Raw genomic sequence first — 17,223 nt, forward strand, 5'->3', positions numbered from 1 at the left:
TGGGGCGCCCAGCGCTCTGGCTGGCCTGGCATACAGCGCCCAGCGCCCTGGCAATGGGGAGCCACTGCCCAAATTCTGCCCAGCGCTTGGAATACAGCGCCCAGCGCCCTGGCTATAAAAAAAAAAAAAAAAATTTGGCTACTAAAACTTTCCATTGCCAGCGTGCCAAACACAAGCTCATCTTTTTTTTCAAACTCATCTTACCAGATTTCATTACTCATACACAATGGCCTGAGGGCAGGCCATATGATAGGCAGGGGGAGAGCAGCAGTCATGCTGCTAGAGCTGCAGATGGTGCCACTGCTGGAGCTGAACCAGGAGATGGAGCCACTGATGATACTGATGATTTCATGAGGACTGATGATCCAGAAGTCTGAGGATTCATCACGACTCACACTGGTTTTTTTTGTTATTATTTTGATTTAAATTCAGTTTAGTACTTTTTATAATTTTGCTATTTTATGAATCTGGTTAGTTAGTATTTTTAGGTTGTTAGTACTTGTTTTGAATGACGCATCTGGTTGATAATATCATGTTTGCCTGGTATGTAATTGCATGTGCTGATTGGGTTATTTTCATAAGCATGGTTCATGAAAAGTCAAAGTGTTGCATGATTGTGTTGAAAAACAAAATTTGAAATTATCTCCTTGATGAAATTTGTGGTTGCACTCATGATACCATGACATGTATGATTGCATTTTTCACATGAAGGTCATTGGCATAACCTTGAAGTGTTTGAAATCAGGAAATTTATATCTGAACCTGGTGAGGGAGTGTGACCTTAAACAATGTAAGGATGAGAGAATCAGTATATGTTTTTGCACAGTCGGACTTGTTTGAGTCTCTAATTATTTTGATTGCATGGAAATGATAGGAAATGATCAAGGCAATTTTGTTTCATTAGAATATATAGCTACTTGACCAAATAGCCTACCCTTGTTTAGGAACATCCATTGTTAACCCCATTTTGAGCCTAAAATAAAATTTAATTTTGTTCTTATGAATAATCCCGAGCTAATGAAAAAAAAATGTGTTTCTCCCTTACTTTCTAAGTTAAGAGAGCATTTATAATAGGATTATTTGTTTTATCCAAAGTTGGGGGGAGTGGAGGCTGTTGGTGTTCTTGTTGCAAAGAAAGCAAAACTGTTCAAAATTTTCTCAATCTTGAGTACATAATCTTGTATCAAAAAAAGAAAAGAAAAGAGTGTAATTGAAATGAGAAAAGCAAGAGAAAGATTGAGAAAAGAATGAGAATGAGAAGAAAAGGGTCATATGATTCAAATATGTAAAGAAGGTTGGCAAAATGGGAATAGTAAGAGGATACTGAAGTGAGTATGAATTCATGGTTTTATTGTGTAAATCTTATTAGGATTGCTCTTTTAGTCTGAAAGTACTTTGATATCCAGAAAAACTAATTTTCCTTGAAGTCTGGCCTCATTACAACCCTGAAAAGCCCTTAGTGATCCTTGATTAACCATGCAATCTTGATAATTGATGAGACAAATACCAAGCTTGAATTGTTGTGATTCAAATGCTGAACATGAGTGAAACACTAACCTTCATTTGGTTCTAAAAGAACTTGTGTGAATCATTGAAAATTTCCTTGGTTGATAACATGGATAGAGTGATTTGCCTAATGGATTCATCCTGAACTTGCATTCATTTCATTAATGAACATCAGTTGTGGGCATCACATCGTTTTTAGGGAGATTGAAAAATGAAATTTGTGAAATCATGCGAAGTGAAAATCTTGATTGTTCATGAACCCTGTTATTGAATGAACCTTGTGTATATCATTTTTTGTCATCAGTACCTTTTGTTTGAGGGCAAACAAAGTTTCAAGTTGGGGGGAGTTTGATAAGTGCCATTTTTACCGTACTTTCTAGTTTATTTTAGAGCACTTATCGTTTTGACTTATGGAAAATATCATGCAAAATACACTTTTTGATTAAAACTTATAGAAATTCTAATTTACAATTAGAATATGTTTAATGCATGTTTCCAATCTCACTTTGAGCTTTTAAGGTTGAAGATCCCACAAGAAAAAGGTTTGCAGAATGATTAGGAGCTTGAAGAACGTTCAAAACCGCCAAGCCTGATTCTAGGAGGGCTGGGCGTTTTTGCTTCTGTCCAAATCAAGCTGGGCGGCCAGAAAAGGGGCTGGGCGCCCTGTGCGTGCTTCTCTTTATAAAAGCCATTTTCTGGTTCAGAACCGAAGAGTTTTTTTAGAGAGAATAATTTTTCCTCAAACTCAGAACTTAAGGAACTTAGAAAAACACCTTTGGAAACACATAGAGCTTGGATTGAAGATCAACTGGAGGGGTGGATTTGTTCCTGCATCATCTTGGAGCTATCATTTCTTCTTAAATCTTCACTTTGAGCTTGAAAGCATCCATGGCTATGGATTGCTAATTTCCTTGTGTTGGGATTGGATGTAACTCCTAAACTTTGATGTATCTATTTTGATTTCTATATACAAATATCTGTTCTATGCGATAATTTCAATGATTTAATCTTGTTCTTCATAAATGTTTTGGATTGATCACCTAAGGCATGAATTTAGATTTGATATGTGAGTGAGAACTACATATTATAATCGGATTTAGATTATCTCATCTAACAAGCGTGATTGCTAGAGATAGAATTAAGTTTGTTTGTCATTTTACATCTGGACTCATTACGATTATCCTTTTTAATTATGCAAGAGATTGATAATTAGATTAGGGAATCGTTGATCTACTCATGTAAGAGATTAATGAGATAGATAAGAATTGATGTGATGAAATTAAGCATAAGCCAAAGTTTGTATGTTGAATCATTAGGATATTGATGAGTTATTGAGTGAAACCCAATCCCAACAGTTTTCTCATATTGTTATAAATCCTTTTTAATATTGCATATTTTTACAATTGAAGTTGTTACAAAAATCAATCATCAAACCATCTGAACTCATTGTTTAAGAAAATTTACTAAAGAAAGGCATTGATTTAACCAATTCCCTGTGGATACGATATAAAACCCTTTTACTATACTGCAATTGAATCCTAAAGGATTTGAAAGTAGAGTGGTAAAAATAACTTTCAACAAATACCCCGTTTGAGTCTTCCTGTGCACAACCAAGTTCCTCTGCTCAATCAAGATGGCCTTCTGGATCAATTCTGGCAAGGTCTTCAATTCATATAATCTGACCTCCACCCTTATCTCCTCTTTAAGCCCATTCACAAAAATTCCCCTGACAAAATCGTGATTGATTCCTCGTAAGGCCCCTGCAAACTTCTCGAATTCCTCCACATAAGCTTCAACTCCCCCTTCTTGCTTGAGAGACAAGAGTAACTCAAACGGATTTTGAGCCATAGCAGGCTGAAATCTCCTCACAACTGCCAATTTAAATCCCTCCCAGGTAGGGTAAGGGTTACACCCTTCCCACCATTGATACCAACTAAGGGCCTTCCCCTCCAAAGCTACCATAGTGGCCCTCATCTTTTCAGTATCAGAAATAGATCTTAGTGCAAAGTACCTTTCCAGCTTTTGTATCCACCCATAAGCATCATCCCCCGAAAATATAGGTATTTCCAACCTCCTCCATTTGTCATGACCTCGACCTCGATGGTGGCTATCTACCTCTTCCTCATTCTCACTGCCCACCTCCAAGGATGGCTCCTCTGTGGTGACCCCCAATTTCGTGGCTATTGCCATCATCAAATCTTCCAACTTCTGAGTTCGTGCTTCATTCAACTCCATTCTCATTCGTATCTCCTCTCCTTCTTGACCCCCCTTCCCCTGCGTTCCACTATCACTTTCTTTGGCCATGCTTCGAGTAGAAACCATACGACGAGCTCAACTGCAGCGTGGGTGGTTATTTTCCACAGGCACCAGAATGGTGCTCTGATACCAGTGATAAGCATTGGTATCTAGGTAAGGGAAAATTAGACAGAATAGAAGAAATTGCCCCTAACCCACAGTCAGCTAGACTTGTGGTAGGGTTCTATGATTATTATTGAGAAAGAAAGATTACAGAGTAGTGTGAAAGTAGATACAAGATAGAGGATCCCACGATCCAATTCCCCTACTGATTCCTCAATCAGTTACTTAGCTCTCCCCCTCTACCCTTATGCTAACCCCTATTAATAGTTTCCTAACTGTCATAACTACCAGAGGATTAGGAGGGAAAGTTGGTTATTTTAACAACCACGTTTTCCTCTTACCTCTTTTATACACGTGTTTCAATTCAGGTTTGTTATGAGTCTTAACACTTTTAGTTCTTCTTCTCTCTCGCCGCTGCTATGAACCACCGCCACCTCCACCGTGGTTCTCGCAGTTGGCTCCTTGTACCTCTTGTATATGTCACCTTTATAAAACTTTATTGTTCTAGCCACCAGAATGAGCGAAATAATTGCACCAACAATAGTTGTTGCAGTGATAATAATGAATGATAACTTGAAGCAACTAGCCCCAACACAATTCAGTTCTTGACCAACCTTTCTTTTGACCCCTGATGCCACCAATTGTCTCATAGCTTCTTTGTCATACAAATGCCCAGTAACTCTCACATTAAGCAAATATAACCCAATCGGGCTTGCTACTCCACCAAAGTTGTATAAAGTAGCATAATACTTTAGTCCAAACACCTCGGATATTATGGCAAAAACTAAAGACCATTGTGCACCAAAACAAAACCCTATGATTATTGAAGCTGCATAGAGACCATTAGGTACATCAAATGCTATCAAAATATGACCAACACATGACAAGAGTAGAGTCAAAGTGAGCATAAGAGTTCGAGGGAAGTTGTACTTTGTTAGAATATGTTCAGAAACAAACCCAGAAAAGACACGCCCTAGGTAATTCCAAATGCTCACTAAGGACACAAAAGTGCTTATGCTGGTTTTTGGGTATCCAAGTGAGGTTCCAATCTGACCCAAGTTGTCAATTGCAGTTAAAGTTCCCCCAACACCACAAGTTGTAGCAATGAATAGTATTATCATGTCTATGCTGAAGAGTGCTTGAAGTATTGTATAGTCCTCACCTCTCTCTGGTGGACTAAAAATTAAATATTTTGCCACCATTTTGTTTCTACAACTTCTTTGGGAACTCTTGATGTGGAAAGAGAGCTAGAGTTAGGATTACCGTTACAATTCTCAGCTTCAGTTGCTACTTTCACCGTTTAGGGGTAAAAAATGCAAGCTTTTGACTCTGCTGAATCTTTAAATTGTTCACCAAAAACAACAGCAAGAGGAAGGAAGAGCAAGAAAAGCACCACAGCAGCACTTACACCATACTCACTTTGTATGAAATAGATCTTTTTCTGAACTATGATCATAACAAGTAGAAACCCAGCAAGGCCAAGCGAAATAACAAGAACTTATAGAAAACACTAAGCTCTTAAAACAGTTATTATATTGGCCGAGATTGTACTATGCTTGACCATTAATTCATTGTCAACATGGCAATAAACTAGTTCTATCCCCAACTATTATCCAGTAAGGCTCCTCTCCATTAATGGAGAGGCAAGTGACACACATTAACACACAACATGCAACATGTAATAACAATTTTACCCTTTTGTGTATCATAAAATTCCTTTTTTGCCATTAAAAATGTGAACAAAACAATCACTTGCCTCTCCATTAATGGAGAGGATCCTTGTTCACTATTATCGAGTTGAATTCCATTAAAAAACAAGTGTCCCTTTAAAATATCAAATGGGATTCGAGTTAGGCTAAACTCCTCTCGGCTCTCCACTCATTTTACACACACTGTTATTTGAGATCTGGATTCAACTTTGGCATTTGTTTTAAATTGTTGATATATATGGAAGCAGTTAACTAAAGATCAATTTAATTTAGCCTAACTTTAATTTTAAAAATATTTTAGAAAATATAAATTAAAAGCACCCTTTCGTTTTAGAATTGCTGAAAATATTAAATAATTCATAAGCCGAGTCTTAATCTATAAAATTTAAATGGAGTATATTATTTAAAAAAATGTTTTTTTTAAGATACATATTTAAACATCAAATTTTATATTATAAACGATTATAACAATGCTCGATTATATATAATTGATGATTAAAAAAACAATTTGTCACCAATTTTTTTAAAAAGTTTAATATATGTGCATTGACAGTGTAAAGTTTTTTACACAATCAACGCATCATCTAACGTTATTTGTATTACTTTTGTTTAAGAGTTAATGGTGATTTATTGACAGTATAAAAAAACACTTACACTATCAATATATACATATTAAACTTTTTTTCAAACTTAGTCAATCATATGGTCAAAGTTCAGGTAAACAAATCCAATCACATATGATTTGATTTGTAAAATTAATTTTTGTTCACATCTAAATAATTGGTAGTTGTACTATGTTTCAAAAATGAGAAGAAATGAAACAGAAACTAATATATTTACATAAATCTTAAAGGACAAGTGTGTTTGGAGCTGGCCAGAGGGAGAAAATAGCACAAAATGATATCGTTTTGTGCATTATTTTTAAATAAAATTGTAATTTAAGGGATTGATGTGAATCATGGTTTTAAAAAATATGTAATAAAATTGTAATTTAAGGCACACCGAAAACATGAAAGACTAAGACAAGTGAGCGTTTATAACATGAACTTTGAAATATGACTTCATAGTTCAAGTAAACTTGGGTAAGAAACAAATGCATGAAATCACATGTGTGTATCACTTCATATTCTAAACCAATTAGAATGTTCTATTTTATTATTTTTTGTTTTTAAATTTTTTATTTTATACACGTCTTAATATATGATTGAGTTAAAAGAGAGAACGAGACACCGTTAAGAACATGTGATCCCGGTCCAAGGACGCCAATAAGCACATCACAGTTGCCCTGAGAAAGTTTGAACAATAATACCACAGATTTTAAAATAATGTGAAACAACAATAAATTATGCTTGTTGGCAAAGAAAGATAATTGAATTAGCTAAGCATCTACAAGGATTAGCATGCTCTGAATAATAAAAAAACAGAAATCTAGAATCCATGAAACTGCAATCTACATGTTGACTGAAACTTCAACGTCCTACATAACAAAGACTATGTCCCTAATGTGGCATCTAAATTTAGATTTCCCGTAAGAACATCAATCAATAGCGACCAAATGAAGATGGACGACCACCACCCCAGCTTGGGCGGTCATATGGACCAGGCCTTCCCCTGTAATTCCTTCCTTCATCTCGACCTGCCATTTCACTTCCATACCTACCAGCACCTCCTCGTGGACCATTGTACCAGTCATAGCCTCTTTCTGTGCCATACCGGTAATCTGAGCCACCACCACCATACCAATCACTTGCAAACCGATCACCATTAGTTGGATACCTAAACAATTTTAAGTGAGACAATGAATGCAGTGACAAATGCATAGAATGTCTTATGCAGTGTGTACCTGTGACTCATATAGTGATAGCTATCTCCATAACGTCGATCATCAGCATATTGATCACGTTCACCTCGAAACCTAGGACAATCTCGGGCCGAATGCCCTTTCCGCCCACATTTGAAGCAGTCATCCTGTCCCACCCTATCTCCACGCCCATAGCCTACCCTAGTAGCACTGTAACCTTGGTCAGCATAGTCATCACCTCCCATCTTGGGCCTGGGATTGGGCCTGGGCTTGGCCTTGTTGACTGAAATGATGTGATCATCAATTTCCTGTCCATGCATTTCCTTGATTGCATCCTCCATTCCCCTACGGTCTTCAAATGTAATGAACCCAAATCCACGGCGTCGGCCTGTATCTCTTTCCATCATGATCTAAATGAACAACCACTTGAGAATCTTACATCATTAATGAATCTTAAGCACAACAAATCGAGAAAGATATCTTCCTTTCATCAAATTCCACATAACAAACTATTGTTCTATCACAAAATTGAAGATTAAGTTCATCCTCACAAAATCACTCTCATAAAAAATCTTATAAAAATCCACCTATAGCGTCTCAAAGATCACAAGATTCACAACCAGCATTCTTGAAAGACAACAAAAGCAAGTAAATAAAAATTAGCAAAGTAATAATCCTATAATAAAAAATAAAATAAAAATTCAACCAAAAAACAGAGTAACAAATCAGCTCCCTTATACAGTAGAATCGTAGATTCATATAACTGTACGGTCAACACCCTATCATCAACTAGTGAGACCCTCTCACAAAATAACAGACAAAATGACTTTTGTCTTTATATTTTAAAAGTAAAAATATAATATCATTTAACATAAGAAATATAAATGTTAATGAGGAATATATACTTAAATTCAGTTAAATGGAATTGAAAAAGTCAAACAAAAAACTTTCCTTCCCACCTTTAGGTCTGGTAATATAAAGAAACTACAAATTTGACATTATCCAAATAAAACAAATAATTCTCACACTAACTAATTACAATAGCAAATAATTACGATGATACATGCAGTGAATTTAAAACAGAAAACAAAATAAGGAAAGGGAAATTTGGGTACCTGGCATTCAAGAATTTTGCCGTAACGATTAAAAGCATGCTCAAGTTCACGCTCCGTAACGTCCGGAGACAAACCTCCAACAAATATTCGATTCTTTTCCTTCGCAGCCATCACTACTGAATTCCTTCAATTGCATTAAATCCTGAACCCAAATTCAAATGTTCAAATTTTAAAGAGACAATCTAAAAAAATAATGAATGGAATCGTTTCAAAGAGAAACATTATGTATATGAATATTAAAGTGCTTACGATGAGAGATTGGGTAAAGAAGGGAACGCTTGAAAGTTAATTCAGAACTTCCCTAACCAATTTTTTCTTGATCTTGAATAGACTCTAAAAGTTATTCAACTCTTTTAATCATTTAACAACTATGTCTCATACCATGCACGTTCTTTATTTCATGGACGTACAAACAAGTGAGTCTGTTATTAACAGTGTATCTGTTATCAAACCAATATTGTTATAGTGGTTAAACGCACATCAATCAAGTAATAATATATATATGGTTTGGTTGGTTTTGTTAATATTTTTCAATTCACGACCAATTTAATTGCATCTAACTTAATTATCATTTGAAACATATAATTTAATTATTGCAAAGATATACTAGTAGACCATGTTATAAGCAAATGCAAGGTTGAATATTTGAATCTTTCTTACATATATAGACTAGTTTTGACTAATAAGATACAATATGATTTGATTAGTTTTCACGATATCTTTCATAAATACAAGGTAATTGTATATTTTAGCGAGACACATCACCAAACATTGCAAAATCATTCTGTGGTTGTGTAGAACAAATACAAAGCCCTATCTATTTTACTCTATAAACAGATTATAAGATACATGGAAAATTAAATAAGGGGAAAGTGGAAAACGAAGTTATTTGACACATTACAAAGTACAGAAAAGAAACATGTTCTGTACTAATAATAACAACATAATTCAACCAGCTTAATGGAAACACATTAAGGCACACAAAATGCATGTGGGAAAGAACCAGGACTTAGCCAGAATCATGTGCTAAATTGGTTGGAACAATACAATGGAATGATTAGCAATGTGCAAGCTAAATTGCCCTCCTTTTTCACTCACATCTACCTTTGTTCCCTCTGCACTTTTCATCTCAAAATTTGACACTAACTTTGCAATCACAAGTCCCAAAATTGGTAGTGCAAGTATAATACCAGGGCAACTCCTTCTACCAACACCAAAAGGTAAGAATCTATAATCAACTTTTCCTCCAACAACAGCACCTGTCTCATGTTCCTCTTCCAAGAACCTCTCTGGCCTAAACTCCTCTGGGTTTTTCCACCATGTTGGGTTATTTGCAAGCCACCATGCATTCACTACAACCTTAGATTCCTTTGGAATAGTATAGCCTCCAAGTTTTGCTTCTTCAAGGTTCATGTGTGGAACCAATAGTGGAATTGGTGTGTGTAGTCTTAATGTCTCTTTCACTGTGGCTTGTAAATAGGGTAGTTCATTAAGGTTGGATTCTGTAACTGGTTGGCCTTTAAGGTTCTTTGATATTTCATCACGAATCTTGTTTTGAACAGATGAGTGATTAACTAACTCTGCTATTGCCCACTCCATGGACCATAATGTTGTCTCTATTGCTGCAACATTGATGTTTTCTACTATGTAGAGCACATTCTCTTCACTTATTTCTCCTTTCATTTGAGCATCTATTATGTGATCAATTGCACAGATTATCTTGTGTTTATCCCCATTGGCAGCCATTATTTGTCTGCAGAGAGATACAAGAATTAGGAACAAGTACTTTACCTTATAAATCACAATTAAAACAAACTATTATAATGGTGATATGAAATATTTTCTATATTAATTTCAATCACTCATAACAGATTTAATAGCTAAAATTCCATCATCTCACTTTCACTTTAAACCACTTCTCATTCTTAATTCTAACCACATGTTAATTAACAAGTCTTAAAATTCGTAATTGAGAACACAATATCGTAGTTTCAATGGTTTTTCTGATTACGTTGCAATCACGATTGTGGTTGTCTTGATCATATTTTCCAACAATTTTGACAAAGGTACCGTAACCAAGATTATCCCCACAATAACTTTTCGATTCAATGATCCATATTAAATGTTCTCATTTCTCACAATAACAATTGTTCTTACTTAAGTCACTTCCTATATATATATATATGTTCAAATGTGTACTTGGACTTAATAATATTTACCTCCTTTTCTGAATGTAGTGATTGTTGAAAAATGCCAGCCTCCTAGATTGTAAGTCCTTGCACTTGTTGAGGTAGCCCCTCAAAAATGGCCTAAGCAAAGGTATAAAGTCACCATAATTATATTCAAAACTCTGTGCCAAACGGCTTCTCTCTGAGTTAAATTTTGTAGCCTCAACAAACAAAGTATCCTCTTGTGACTCAAACTTTGCATCAAACATCATCCTATACATAATATTATACAACATCAACTGCAAACGCTTTCTAATAACCAACCCTTCACTTTTTACTCTCTCATTACCCTTAAGGTCATGCACCACCAAATCCATCTCTTCTTCCCACATGTTACTATAATTTTGGACAACTTTGTTAGTGAAAAATGGCAGTGTCATGATTCTACGCATTTTTCTCCAATGATCACCATATACAGTGAACACCATGTCTTGTCCATTTCCTGTGAAGATATCAAACACAACATTTCTTGGTCTTGAACCAAATTCCACACCTTGTGAGTGGAGAACTTGGGTGGCAAGTTCAGGATCAGAAACTACCACCAAGTTTTTGGAACCAAGTTTGAGTAGGAAAACTGAACCATAAGTTTGTGACATTGAAGCTAGAATTCGATGGTTAAGGTCATTACCAACTTGAAGCCAGTTTCCAAATATAGGAACAGAAAAAGGGCCTGGAGGGAGAGTGGTTGAAGAGAAGAAATATATGATGATAATAGAGAATAGGGTGGCACCAGAAATTGTGAGATAGGTTGAAGAAAAAGGTATAGAGAAATAAGGATACAATAGCTTTGTAATGATTGAAATAAGTACAAGTATTATAAGAGTGCAAAAGAGTGGTTTTCTGAGTTGATGAGACATTTTTTGTGTTGTAGAGGGAATGGAATATGGGTAGGATTGAAATATTGAATGGATATTTGGTTTGGTTTGGTTAATTAGATCCTAGAATGAGTTTATATATATTAGGATAATGATGGGTAAGTGCCCCATTGTTTTTGCTAAATCTATTGGCTCGATCAGTATATTTTTTCAAAACAAGGTAGGAAGGAATATAGGAATGTGAGTGGGTGAGTAAACCTTTTTTTTTAAGTGAAAGGTTGAGTTGGTAGGAGTTTATATATTCACTTGGATGGCAACTACTATTATTAATATTGTATTGGTGAATCTATATTCTCATACCAGTACAAATAAATTATGCAAATCATGCATCAAAAGTGGCTGTATTGGGCGATTTTTTTTTATATCTCACATGTCAATTTTCTTAAAAAAATGAAAATATCTACATTTTTACCACAATGTTTTTATAATATATTTGTATATTTTATATTATTTATATATAATTTAATTAGTAAATCATTGATTGAGTCGAACTTGAAAACTAGGCATTATGATATATTTTTCCTGATATGGGGTCTGATTTGCTTCAACTAGCAGATATAGTTGGATAATAATAACAATAGCACACATGGCCAAGCTTGGTCAAGCCAAGCCAGCCATGCCTGAAATGTTTGGATCAATTCATGCTCAGAAAGAAACTATATTAATAACTGATTATATATAGTCAATTAGATAAATTAATTATAGAGAAATGTTAACTACTATTCTAAGGATATTGTTTAATGAATAGGAAAGGGAAACCTTGAATCGAAAAATGATGTTTACATATTTTAGTAGAGTCAGACTTGGTTTTCCAAGACAAAATTTCTTCTTTCGTTTTTCTCAAATAATATCCTTACAACATTAGTTAAGATAACCATTAATTTTAAGCGAAATTGTTCTTCTAAGATATTTCATGTTCTCAATTTAGCCTTTTAAGTGATAGCACCAAAGTAGAAATGACAAACGCAATAGATGGAAGCAAGATAATAGTGTTTAAAAGGTGATAGTTTGTCTATAGAGTGAGACTAACGCAACCCAAAATGCATTACCCTGATATCTTTGAATGCATACTAAGGTAAAGGCAGGTGAATTCGTGTGGCCACAATTCCGTGTATTTTTCTACAACATAAAATTTCAAATGTAAAAGGCTTATGTTCATAACCATCACACAAGTATTCATTAGCAAAGGATTTCCATTCAACTAACAGATTATTTTACCAATATAACTTTGATAATAGTTGGAAACAATGTGTGTATTTTTTTTTACCCCAATCAAGCTAATTGATCTTTTAAATATATGAAATCCAGAGTGAAATATAGGTTTTTGGTTAACTTATGCAAATAGAAAGATTAAAGATTCAGGCAATGACCCACTTAGCCTAAGCTACTTCCAAAACTCAAGTCTGAAACACAATCACATGCTACTTGTATAGTCCTCATTGACACTGGCCTCTTCTCCAAATCCAGATGAGAAGCACTCTGCATGTTGATCCTTGTACTTCAATTAATACTCCTAAGTCCTAACTCCTAACCTAACCTAACCTCTATACCAGTTTGATACCTTGAAGAATGATTTTTCTACTCTATCATCAGTTTCATCATTATTCTCATCAAAAGCTAGTTCCTTTACAAAAGGATCAGCCACAATATCCGCATCCGCGAGTGCAGTATCCCCTTTAAAATCTAAACTGCTTAATCTGTGAACTAAATGTGTCTTTTGACCTCTAAGTCTTCCACTTTCTTGTCAATTTCTTCTTTATTTTCACTTATGATTTCTTTTTCTGCCAGTTGAGAAAAAACTTTCACAGAATAATGTCCATCCAACACTTTTCTTGGTCGAAGGCTTGGACTATTATTATAATCAGGATCATGCGGTTCAATCATGAGAGTTCCAAAGCTGCGCATTTAGTTTATATCTTTGGCATTCGTCTTTCTAAGTAGGCATTCTTTTTCTTTCTTTTGTCATTTTTATATATTCTTTGCCTTTATTTCCTTCAGATACTTTTGTGATTAAGAGAATTCATCTCCTTTTCAAAATGTTATCCAAGTTTGACAGAGCACCTAAAGACATCTGGGCATTGTTTGAATATTTGAAAAGCAGCCTTGTTTATAGTAAGTGACTAAAGGGCATCCATGCTTTCCTTCCCGCCGTCAATACTATAGGTCATGTTAAGAAAAGTAGTTCATCGTTCCATATTTTATTTTTATAATTAATCATGTGAATCTATCATCACATATTTTACTACAGATACAATAACTACCTAAAAAATCCGAACACAAAAACCAAATAAATTTAATTCATATATTAATGAGATGTTTAGTTTAGAAATTAAAAGGATGAGAATGACACAAATGTAAGATTCAATATTACAGGACTTATTTGTAATTATCAAACATTACGGAGTTATTAAAATCCTCTGCAGCTGGTATCACCCAAAAGGAATAAAGTCAACATGTACATGAAGTAACCACGAACTCTGACCAGCAAAAGTTCAACCACAGTAGAAGTAACCATGTTACAGTTATGAGCTATTAACAACTAATAATCATGATACGCATGAAACTTTACCCACCAGTACAGGTTAAGGCTTTTAGCATGCAGAACTATTTATTGCCAAATAAATACTTCTCAGTAAATGAACAATCATTAACAATTAAATTCTTAGCATAATCACATGTGAGTAAGAAAAAAACATCAGGAGTAAGATCCTAGTTTGCTGAGGTCAGGTCACAAGCCCAAAACCTAAATTTGGGGCTGCAAGATCTGAAAGGAAGCTAACCACAGACCATATGTGAACATAGCAAGAGAATAAAAGAACCGGATTGCCCTTTCAATCTCTGTTCACTTCTATTAGCTGTTTCAATAAGTACTTGCGTCTTACAGCATTTCTTGCCTACAAACAATGATACTCTTGGGATCCATATCATGTTGAAGGAACTTCAGCTATATACAACAATTCAAAAGATATAAAGGATATTATTCATGTAAAGTGGGTTTCTATCTATCTGCCAAGCCCACTTTGCAATTAATTTTATGTATTATTGTGGTAAAACACGATTTCAGGTCCACAAAATTACACGGGATAAGAGATCGGGATATTAAAGTAGACAAATATGACATATCAAGTAAAAAGGAAATATTTATTAAGAATCTGAAGCAGAAACTAGCACTAGACACACTAACATCTAACGATAATGTAGTTCCAAAAGGTTTCCAATCCAAGTTGTACAACCAAGCATATTAGATGGCAGCATCACGACAACAAATTGCTTCAATGACACTGGGAATCATGGTGGTGGGTGAGGTTGCCATGAATCCTCGGCTGTGATACCATATAAGAAAACAGAAACTAGAGAGGAAATTCTGGAGAGAACTGTAACTAAAATGTAACAATAGTGCTGTAACTAAAATGTACCTGAAGTCTGTTGTTCTAAGGCCCTAACTAGCTGGCTACAAATGTGGCTTCTACGTGTAACTTCTCACTGACTGAGCTTAAACCTTTACACAGTAGATATTGTTACTTAACTACACTACCCTAATAGTGTATAAATTATAAAAGAATGGGCTAGAGGGGTAGCAAGAGGAGTTACCCATTATGGAAAATTAACAGACCACGGGTGAGATTGGAGAGAGTAAGAGAGTAGCATAGCTCATTCGAAGCTTGTGAGTAGAGAAAATGAATGGGCAAATATATATAAAGGCAACTAGTGGGGAGAAAAGGTAGGGAAGTGGAGGGACAGCACTTTGCTTCTTCTACTTCAAATTCTGCCTTATATTTTCTAACTGTACTTGGGTTTTGACTAAAACGTGTTCTAGCTATTTCTATCCTTCCAACCTACACACCTGCATCATCTCCACCACCTGAAGATAAATGGAATGGATGGAAAGCCTGATTGTCATCCAACCTTCAACTCCACCATCTCCATTATGTTCTTCATGCACATTCATACCATCAGAGCATCGTTAGGATTCAAAGCTCTGACAACATATACTAGTATTAATAGTATAAAACAGCTGGACCAAGTAGTGAAGTGTTGAGGTTACATCAATATATTTGCACTATTGCAAATTACTGAATATAGATTGATTACACCAAGCTGGACCAGCTGTTTTCTAAAGATACAATCCTCTTTGTATTCGCTATAAACCTTCTGTAATAAACTAAGAAAATAGAGAAAAAAAGAATTTTTTTTTCTCTCGAAATGGTATAAGAGCTAAGTTTCAGACTTCCTACAAGTCTACCATATCTTCCTTACTCAATGGGCACCTGATTTGGATCTGCACATAATTTCAAAACTTCCATTCTTATTTATCATAATAGATCTAGGGTATTTTTCCTTTGAGAAAGAAGTATTCCAGTATTTGATCAAGATACTTCTATCCAGAGAAAATATTTTAGAGGACCTATATTTTTCATTTCAAACTTTCTACTCCTGTAGAGCTTTTCTTTCCTTAGGGTCATTTCCTGTTACTAAAAGAATTGAGCCTAACTCCACCCCAAAAGCCCTAGTTATCATAAATGGCTCTTGGTTTCATATTCTTTTACCTGGAGGGTGCTGTTTACACATATTTTCTGCATGCGATGCGATCCATTCTTGTGATTGGGTTAGGTTTGACATCATCTTACAAATGATGGACTCGGCCTAACTCATCCGATGAGCTATCTCAAAGGATGAGGGATGCCCAATCCATATAAAGACCTTTTTTGGTACCAAGTATAGAACTTCTAGCAGCAGTGGTGGAAGTCCATGTCAAATACCATCAAACTAGCAGACTTAGATTAGATACTTGGAACCAAATAACATTAACATAGTTATTGCGAGGGAATTCAATAGTTCAACACTAATAACAATCATTCACCCTTAGAGGCGGATTGTCCAAGTTATTATAAGTGGCTCTTAGGGGCAAATCAAAACTTGAAGACTAATGACAACATACTTATACAATACATGTAGTGATACTGCTATATTGTTTCTTTAGAAAAAAGTGTGATCAGAATTGCTTTGGTCATAGCCAAAACATATCATTGACTTCGAATTTTCTAGAGAGAATATTTCTCTAAAGATCTGCTTTCAGAGTTAACTACAAGGAGGTATATATACCATTGCAGAGAGGATTGTATATTTGGAAAACAACTAAGCCAATCTTCATAATCAAACTAACTTCTACAATTTGTTCTAAAAACAAGTTACTGCAATCAATCTAAATCCAGTCATTTAGAATATTACAATCAATAAAATAAATCTCTACAGCCCCCCTCGTGTCTGACTAGCTTTAAAATTATGAGGACACTAATATGAGACTACTTTGTCCTGATGGAGCTTAGCTTTGATAATAGGGATTAGTTTATAGCTAGTTTCTAAAGATACAATGCTCCCTCTTCATGTATATATACTCCATAAAATGAACTATAAAAATAGATAATAAAAAGTGATATCTTCACCAAAATGGTCACATCCACCCCAAAACCTCCAAACCGTAAATGTTTATATATATATATATACAGTGAGTTAGTTAGGCACGGTTGTGACATGGTGGTAAAAATTCCATGAACAAGTTTTCAATACAATTTAACAAATAAAACAGATCCATGAAATTTCTGCTCCATTTAGTACCGCATACCAAACATA

At 35.0% G+C, this 17,223-nt stretch overlaps 3 protein-coding genes and 1 pseudogene across 5 annotated transcripts in view; all 4 read right to left on the reverse strand.

The window, feature by feature from the left end:
• Positions 4,224 to 5,628, reverse strand: LOC109353857 (annotated as a pseudogene).
• LOC109354389 (glycine-rich RNA-binding protein RZ1B-like) lies at positions 6,926 to 8,642 on the reverse strand. Its single transcript, XM_019596862.1, has 3 exons — positions 8,490 to 8,642; positions 7,417 to 7,784; positions 6,926 to 7,349 (listed from the first exon to the last, which is right to left on the reverse strand). Exons 1-3 carry the CDS (start codon positions 8,598 to 8,600, stop codon positions 7,115 to 7,117), a joined length of 714 nt encoding a protein of 237 aa, XP_019452407.1. The 5' UTR covers positions 8,601 to 8,642; the 3' UTR covers positions 6,926 to 7,114.
• LOC109354385 (cytochrome P450 CYP73A100-like) lies at positions 9,358 to 11,620 on the reverse strand. Its single transcript, XM_019596855.1, has 2 exons — positions 10,709 to 11,620; positions 9,358 to 10,242 (listed from the first exon to the last, which is right to left on the reverse strand). The coding sequence occupies exons 1-2, from the start codon at positions 11,572 to 11,574 to the stop codon at positions 9,516 to 9,518; spliced, it is 1,593 nt and encodes a 530-aa protein (XP_019452400.1). The 5' UTR covers positions 11,575 to 11,620; the 3' UTR covers positions 9,358 to 9,515.
• LOC109354383 (serine/threonine-protein kinase prpf4B-like) overlaps positions 14,240 to 17,223 on the reverse strand; it is a 10,447-nt gene continuing 7,463 nt past the window's right edge. Inside the window, exon 14 of one of the 3 annotated variants that reach the window (XM_019596853.1) lies at positions 14,240 to 14,873. The gene's annotated coding sequence lies outside the window, so the exon portion shown is untranslated. The remainder of the gene's footprint in view (positions 14,874 to 17,223) is intronic. The other 2 variants (XM_019596851.1, XM_019596850.1) reach the window with 2 other exon arrangements.

Source organism: Lupinus angustifolius, chromosome LG08, assembly GCF_001865875.1.
Source record: "Lupinus angustifolius cultivar Tanjil chromosome LG08, LupAngTanjil_v1.0, whole genome shotgun sequence".
NCBI lineage: Eukaryota > Viridiplantae > Streptophyta > Magnoliopsida > Fabales > Fabaceae > Lupinus > Lupinus angustifolius.

Bases quoted from the DNA above. Each gene is read 5' to 3' on its own strand.
- LOC109354389 (XM_019596862.1), bottom strand. From the start codon at position 8,600: ATGGCTGCGAAGGAAAAGAATCGAATATTTGTTGGAGGTTTGTCTCCG. The intron at 7,785-8,489 runs GTACCCAAATTT...TTGTTCATTTAG, and splicing joins GCAAAATTCTTGAATGCCAG to ATCATGATGGAAAGAGATAC. The intron at 7,350-7,416 runs GTACACACTGCA...AAAATTGTTTAG, and splicing joins TATCACTATATGAGTCACAG to GTATCCAACTAATGGTGATC.
- LOC109354385 (XM_019596855.1), bottom strand. From the start codon at position 11,574: ATGTCTCATCAACTCAGAAAACCACTCTTTTGCACTCTTATAATACTT. The intron at 10,243-10,708 runs GTAAATATTATT...ATCTCTCTGCAG, and splicing joins CACTACATTCAGAAAAGGAG to ACAAATAATGGCTGCCAATG.